This window comes from Ananas comosus, linkage group 3 (assembly GCF_001540865.1).
Source record: "Ananas comosus cultivar F153 linkage group 3, ASM154086v1, whole genome shotgun sequence".
Classification (NCBI taxonomy): Eukaryota; Viridiplantae; Streptophyta; class Magnoliopsida; order Poales; family Bromeliaceae; genus Ananas; species Ananas comosus.
Genome location: NC_033623.1, coordinates 6697161 through 6704816, shown reverse-complemented (window position 1 = coordinate 6704816; position 7656 = coordinate 6697161). Strand labels below are relative to the sequence as shown.

At 44.7% G+C, this 7656-nt stretch overlaps 1 protein-coding gene and 1 long non-coding RNA gene across 2 annotated transcripts; one reads left to right on the top strand and one right to left on the bottom strand.

The window, feature by feature from the left end:
- LOC109707769 lies at nucleotides 659-1288 on the top strand. Its single transcript, XM_020229302.1, has one exon. It carries the CDS (start codon nucleotides 659-661, stop codon nucleotides 1286-1288), a length of 630 nt encoding a protein of 209 aa, XP_020084891.1.
- On the bottom strand, nucleotides 1561-2769 carry LOC109708110. The gene is made up of 2 exons (XR_002215657.1): nucleotides 2697-2769; nucleotides 1561-1807 (listed from the first exon to the last, which is right to left on the bottom strand). It is a non-coding gene; the product is annotated as an uncharacterized LOC109708110 (long non-coding RNA).

Sequence of the window (7656 nt, the reverse complement as noted above, 5' to 3'; positions counted from 1 at the left end):
CGAACTTAGAAGGGTGGTTATGCAAGAAGCTCATCAATCTCCTTATAGTATTCACCCGGGCGGCACTAAAATGTATCGAGATTTGAAGCTACATTATTGATAGCCGGGCATGAAGAAAGATATAGGAGAGTTTGTGGCGCAATGTCTCACGTGCCAACTAGTTAAGGCAGAATGTCGATTTCCGGCGGGGAAGTTGCAAAGTCTACCTATACTCTTGTGGAAGTGGAAAAACATCGCAATGGACTTTGTGACAGGTTTGCCTAGATCACAAGGTGGACATGACGCGATTTGGGTAGTTGTGGACCGGTTGACAAAATCGGTACACTTTTTGCCGATCCACACTACCTGGACGGGAGACAAGCTCGCTCAAGTTTATATTGACGAGGTGGTGAGATTACACGGGGTACTGGTATCCATTGTGTCGGATCGGGATCCGCGGTTTACATCTCATTTTTGAAGGAGCTTGCAAGACGTGTTAGGCACACGGCTCGACTTTAGCACGGCATTTCATCCTCAAAGTGACTGTCAATCAGAGAGAACTATTCAAATACTTGAGGATATGCTTCGGGCGTGTGTACTTGACTATAAGGGCGAATAGCACGATCATTCACCAATGGCGGAATTCGCATACAACAATAGCTATCAAGAAAGTATTGCGATGGCGTCATTCGAGGCCCTCTATGGAAGAAAGTGTCGCTCGCTGATTCATTGGAGCAATGTGGGCGAGAGGACTGTTCTTGGCCCAGATGTTGTGCGTGAGGCGGAGGAGAAAGTTCGCCTTGCCCGACAAAGGTTAGCAACGGCGCAATCGAGGCACAAAAGTTATGCCAACAAGCGAAGGAAAGATATCGAGTTCACTGTTGGAGACCGCGTATTTCTAAAGGTGACGCCTATGCGAGGAGTCAAGCGATTCTGTGTTCGAGGGAAGCTAAGTCCCCGCTATATCGGATCCTTTGAGATTCTAGAACGGATTGGCGCGATGGCTTATAAGTTAGCATTACCACCGAGGCTTGCGGGAGTGCACGATGTATTCTATGTATCTCAACTCCGCAAGTATGTTTACGACCCCGAGCATGTTCTCGCATATGTACCGATGGAGCTTCAAGAGGACATGACTTATGAGGAGTCCCTGGCTTATATCGTCGATCGAGAAGTGAGGAAACTACGGAACCGCGAAATCCCGTATGTTAAAATTCATTGGTGCGAGCACGGCGACCGAGAAGAGACTTGGGAGCTTGAGGACGTGATGAAGGAGCGTTACCCTGATCTCTTCGAGGAACTGCGTTGAGGTGAATCTCGATTAGTAGATAAGTAGTTTCGCGGACGAAACTAAATTTAGGGGGTGGAGAATGTAACATACCACATTCCGCGTAAATCGTGCCGAGTTCCGTCGGAATGAGCGGAACTGTCACGTCCGGGTATCAGCGGAAGCATACCTGGTACATGTATAGACCCGTCATATACCTGTAGTATATAAGACGTTTATAAAATCATATTAAACAAGTGAAGATGATCAGAGCAAAGTACAAATCAATAATACCACTATCAGAAGAAAGTGCAAGTCTGTACAGTCCCGAATTCTTCTATTCCACAGAGAAACACCAAAACTGTCATCCCAGGTACAAACCGTAAATACATCACAAGGTCACTCAAAATATATGTACAATGGTAGTTTTTCTGTACACGGGTACATAACCCTCGGTCGTAGCCCGAGTAGCAAGATGATCATCTAGTCAAGCTCCAAGCTATATCTAGCTAGACGCGACTCCCTTGCCACGATCCCTAGCCTCTCCTGTAGTAGGTGGCTCTGTAAAAACAATAATAAAAAGGGCGTGAGAACTATTAAACAATAGTTCCCAGTGGGTAAGCCGCCAGCCTTGGCGAGTTACACCACTAGGCTCATGATGTACTATTATAAATGTAAAAACATTTATTGTGTGCGAGATAATTCAACAACAAATAACGATGAACATGTATGATGCTATCAACTATGTCAAACAAGTAGAAACAAGTAAAGTAATTACTTAAAGCTTGAACATGTCGTATTAAAGGTAGCTGTACACTGTATAATAGTAATTATTTATTACTATCTTTTAGTAACTTGGTTCAATTCATAAGGACCTACACCAGGTAGTCCAGCTTGCGCCGCGCCTAATGGCCCCGTGGTAGTATGCACTCCCCACGGCAATCGACTTCGGCACCCAATCCCGCATGGGCAAGCAGTCTGTCGCGTAGGCCAACTCCGGAGTGTTGGCTTGTAAGGCGCGACCCTCACAAGCTTGTGCGAATGAGCACAATGGCAAGCAAGCATAAATCATAGTCCAACCGCTTCAATCATCATATATCAAGTATGTAAGTTTTTTACTCTCGGCCAATAGGTCGGATTCTCTGTACAATAAGAAATGCTAGTATCCACTAGATCAATAACCACATAATAAAGATGCTAATTTACATGTGTTATTCGCAAGGTAAACTTGTCTTTTAATAATACAACACTGGTCAGGTCACAATCGAATAATTTGTTCTCTACTTTATTAAAACATAACAAAATCACTCACTGTTAAATATTAAGTTGAGTTGATTGTCAATGCCTTCAAATAAAACCGCCAAAGTAATTCAATTGCATATAATTAATAGTCCTATAGTAACATATAGAACATAGGGGAATTCACTTACTCTGGTGAGGTCAAACCCACCTATTAACCGACGATTCACGTTCGACCTATGGGTATGGATCTTCACAATTCTCCGAAAGCCCTAGTAATCAATACATGATTAGCTAGGAGCACTCCACTTCAAATCCTACGTAATTCTATCACATTAACATTTCTAAGAGGTCGAATTTCACAGACCTCATTCCATATAAACTTCGCCCCTTTATGTGTGAGTCGAGTGAGACGAGTTGACATCTTCGCAAATCCTTCTACAAACTTTCGGTAGTATCCTGTCAAACCAAGGTAACTCCGAATCTCTGTAATGCTGGTCGGCCTAGGCCAATTCTTAATTGCTTCAATCTTCTTTGGATCCACAGCTATCCCGACTTCTGAAATTACATGTCCCAGAAATGCTACTTCTCGAAGCCAAAATTTGCTTTTTTTTTTTGTTAACATTGCAAATAGTTTCTTTTCTCGAAGTATTTGCAACACCAGTCTTAAATGGTTTTCATGCTCCTCGTCACTTTGGGAATAGATCAAGATATCGTCGATGAATACGACCACAAACTTGTCCAAATAGGGCTTAAAACACATTTCATTAAATTCATAAAAGCTGCCGGGGCATTAGTCAATCCAAATGGCATAACTGTGAATTCATAATGACCATACCATGTTCTGAAAGCAGTCTTAGATACATCTTTGGGCTTGATCTTCAACTGATGATATCCAAATTGTAAATCAATCTTGGAGTACACTTGCGATCCTTGGAGCTGGTCAAATAAATCGTCAATTCGTGGTAGTAGATACTTATTCTTGGTTGTGACTTTGTTAATTTCCCGATAATCCATGCACAATTGAAAGGATCCATCTTTCTTCTTAACGAATAACACCGGTGCTCCCCAGGGTGATACACTCAGTCGAATAAAACCTTTATCCAAAAGATCCTGTAACTGTGCCTTCAGCTCTTTCAACTCAACAGGTGCCATCCTATAGGGTGCTTTTGAGATTGGGGCAGTCCCAGGAACAAGATCTATCACAAACTCAACTTCCCTATTAGGCGGCATTCCAGGTAATTCAGCTGGAAACACATCACGAAATTCCCGTACTACCGAGATATCATCAATACTAGTAACTCCTCCGTTACTGACAGAGATATTAGCCAAATAGGCCACGCAACCCCTCCGTATCAATTGTCGTGCTCGCGAAGAACTAATTGTCATTGCGAACAATGAACTCTGGCATCCCCTGTACACCACTTCCTGCTGACATGGTTCCTTAAAGGTCAACGTTCGATTTGTGCAATCTATAATAGCATAGTATTGTGTCAACCAGTCCATACCTAAAACTACATCAAACTCACCTAGTTTGTGTAGTGCTAATAAGTTCACTGGCATAATCCAATCACCTACCCGAACTGGGCAGCGAGGGCAATACTCATGAATATCCAGGGTATGGTCGGGCATGATTACTCGTCTCGGATGCAAAGTAGGTACTAACTAAATGCTATGCAACTCGGCAAATAGCCGATCGATAAAAGAATGCGATGCGCCAGTATCGAATAATGCACGAACATGAACATCACGAATCAAAATAACACTTGCTACAACCTCTTCTGCTGCCGCGGCCTCCTCAGTCTGGGCGGCATACATATGCCCACTTGAACCCTGTCGAGAACTCTCTGACTGCCGCTGTTCGGGTGGTCGTCTCGATTGGTACTGTGCTGACGGAGTCCCCTGACTCGGAGCTGAAGATGCAGGTGCTGATGCTGACGATGGTGCGTGTGACGAAGCCCTCGGGCACTCAGACCGAAAGTGGCCCTCCTGACCACAAAGAAAGCACTTGCCCCCATGTTGTGGGCATTGCGGTGGAAAATGAGGACCACTACAAATCACACAACGCGACTGTCGATGACGCTTAGGTGCTCTACGGGGTGCAAAAGAACCTCGTCCCCTCGACTGACTTGGCTGGCCTCTCGGATACTTTGGCGGTCCCCTGAACGATTGCTGACCACGACTCTCCACCCCTGGCCTCTTTCCTTTATTTCGATCCACAATTTTCCTTTCCTTCACAATCTCTGCCCCCTTCTCAACAATCAGTGCCCGATTTACTACCTCCTTGTAAGTCGATAGGTTTGACGCCTGGACCAACCTGAAAATCGCAGGTCGCAAACCCACCTCAAAGATACGGGCCTTATCCTCGTCATCCTTGACCACGAAAGGAACACAATATAGTAGTCGAGAAAACTCTCGCTCATACTCAACCACTGTCCTATCCTCCTGCCTCAAATTTCTCAGATCCCTCTCCATTTGTCTCTTTACACTTTGCGGGAAGTAGGTTGTCAACAATAATTCCTTAAATCTCTTCAAGTGATCGCAGATAGATCAGTACAGGGATCCTCACGAATGTCTAACCACCACCTATAGGCCTCGCCATCCATATGGTGTGTCGCAAACCAGACTCGGTCTCGCTCCTCTACAAAGGTATCGTAAAATAACTTTTCCATGTGCATTAGCCACTTCTCAACTACCCAATGATCACCTTTTTCGCCGTCGAATACACGAGGATTGCAACGGCGAAATTCATTCAATCGCTCCATCATCTGCTCTTACTCCTCAGCCCCTACCATCTCTGGTAACACTGTCCCTGTCGCAGCCACAGGCACTAGGGGTGGTACTACGGTCCCCGGTTGGTGCTCAGCGCGCGGGGCTGCCGGTGAAGTATCTGGTGCTGGTGACTGTACCCTCGCAATCGTGTCCCTCTCAGGTACTGTTGGCACCGAACTCGGGCCCTCTCTATCAGTTGTCTGTCGCAGTAGCAAATCCTCTAACCTCTTCATTCTTTCCTCCTGTCGGCGCGCGGCATCCATCTGTTGTCGAGCTGCTGCAGCCTGCTGTGTCACTAGATCCGTCAATACTGCAAGCTGATCCTGCAACTCACGGACCTCACTAGATCCGGAAGTAACGGAGGTCTCCACTTCCTCTGCATCAGCTGCCTTGGCTGCTCCAGTAGCCATAGAACGAGTAGTAGGCATCTTAAGCTGCAGCAAAAATAAACATAAATTAATAGAACTTACACTATTGAACCCCTACTCATTATATTAACCACCCAATCAAGCGAAAGTAATGAAATGTAAAACATACTAACTTCCGATGTCACATTGTCGGCCGCCAACGTGGCTCTCCGCAAAGTTAGAAATTGCATATTTCAATCAACTCCTACCATTCGGAGTTTATAAATTACCCAATCAAAGTACTTTCGCTAAAAACTAAACTAGACCTCGTCTCTCACGAGCCTATTCTTATAGTCCAACCAGCCTAAGGTTCGCTAGGTCCAATAAGACTTAACTCTAGGCTCTGATACCACTATAATCTGTCACGCCCGGGTATCGGTGGAAGCATACCCGGTGTCACGCCCCGGGACCGGCGGAGGCCCTCCTGGTAGCGTGCCCAGACCCGCCATATGTCTACACATATAAGGCGTCTATACTAAAAGCGGAAGTAAAAGCAAGTAGTAGGACAAATAGCAGAAGTGAAATAACTAGCAACTAATGATATCAGAGCGAGTATAGTTCTAACATCTACACCAAAGTAAAGAAGTAAAGCTAGACAATAAAAGGAGTCATAAGTAGTACAATATCTGTCTCGAANATGTATATACATATGCTCAAATGAATGACACATTAGGCATAGAGAGAAGTTCAAGGAGTTTGAGAAGCACCACCCACCTCGTAGGCTTCCAAAGGTGCTCCGACGATTTTCTTGGGATTTTTAGATACCCGGTTCACTACCTGCGGTATAACGAAGCCAAATTAGGCTTATTTGGCCATAACTTTACATACACTTTTCGTAATGCTATTCCGAGCGCATCAACAAGTCGGAAATACCCCCAATTAGGTTTTTAGAGGGTCAATTTCACTTAGGAACCCTCATGAGCAAAAGCTCCAATTTGGGTGCTCTAGCTCCATAGCATACATCAAACCTAGGGTTTGATCTCATTGGGAAGCAAAAGTAGCTTCATTATACTCTAAATAGTCCATCTAAACCATCTTTAATTCAATCCAAACCATAGTTTGGATTCTACCATGAGAGGGGTCAAGCTCACCTTCAAGCTTTACCCATTACCCCCATTTCATGGTTTTGACCTCTAAAGAAGCAAAAGAAAAGTTTCAAAAACTCAAAATGCTCTATAAAAACCATTTCTAGGTCACATAGCCCCCAGTTTAGGGTTTTAGCATGATTAGGGTTCAAAGCTTACCTTGTAAGCTTTCTCTTTCCAAGCTAGAGATGAGGGAGAGGGAGTTTCTTCACTTCCTATTCTTCTTCTCTATTTTCTTCCTCTTCTTTTCCTTCTTTTCCTTCTCTTCTTCTTCTCCTTCTTTGCCTTCTAGAGAGAGAAAGAGAGATGAGAGGGGATGAGAGGGTAAAAATGAGAGAAAATCTCATTAGGCCCCAATACATAACTATTGGGTTGCCAAAATGCAAATAAACCCCTCAACTTTCATCTTATTCAACTGCCTGGACTGGGCAGATTTCGGGCTCGGGGACCGGTCTCCCCGACTAGGGACCAGTCTCCGAGAGCTCTCCCAGCGCAGCCAGAGCTGCTGCGCGCAATGCGACTGTCACGCCCCGGGACCCAGCGGAAGCCTGCCCGACACGTGCCCAGACCCGCCATACGTCTAAAACGTATAAGGCGTCTAAAACAACAATAATGAAAGCAATAATAAAAGACATCTAGAAGTATCAGAGCATAATAAATGTCTAAATGCTACAACCAAGGATAAGGATAAACTGTAAATCCACTAAATAAGGCATAAAGTAAATACAATAGGAAATCCCAATTGCAAGTGCTAAAAGTAGGTATATAGGTGGTCTCTATACATGTATACAGAAATCTCTTACTCTCCCAACTACAAAAAGAAAGAGCAAACCACCTAGGCAAAGAACCGCTCCTCGCTAGCTAGCTAAGCGATCCCCTTGCCGCGATCCCGTGCCTCCGCCGGTGC

Bases quoted from the DNA above. Each gene is read 5' to 3' on its own strand.
- LOC109707769 (XM_020229302.1), top strand. From the start codon at position 659: ATGGCGTCATTCGAGGCCCTCTATGGAAGAAAGTGTCGCTCGCTGATT.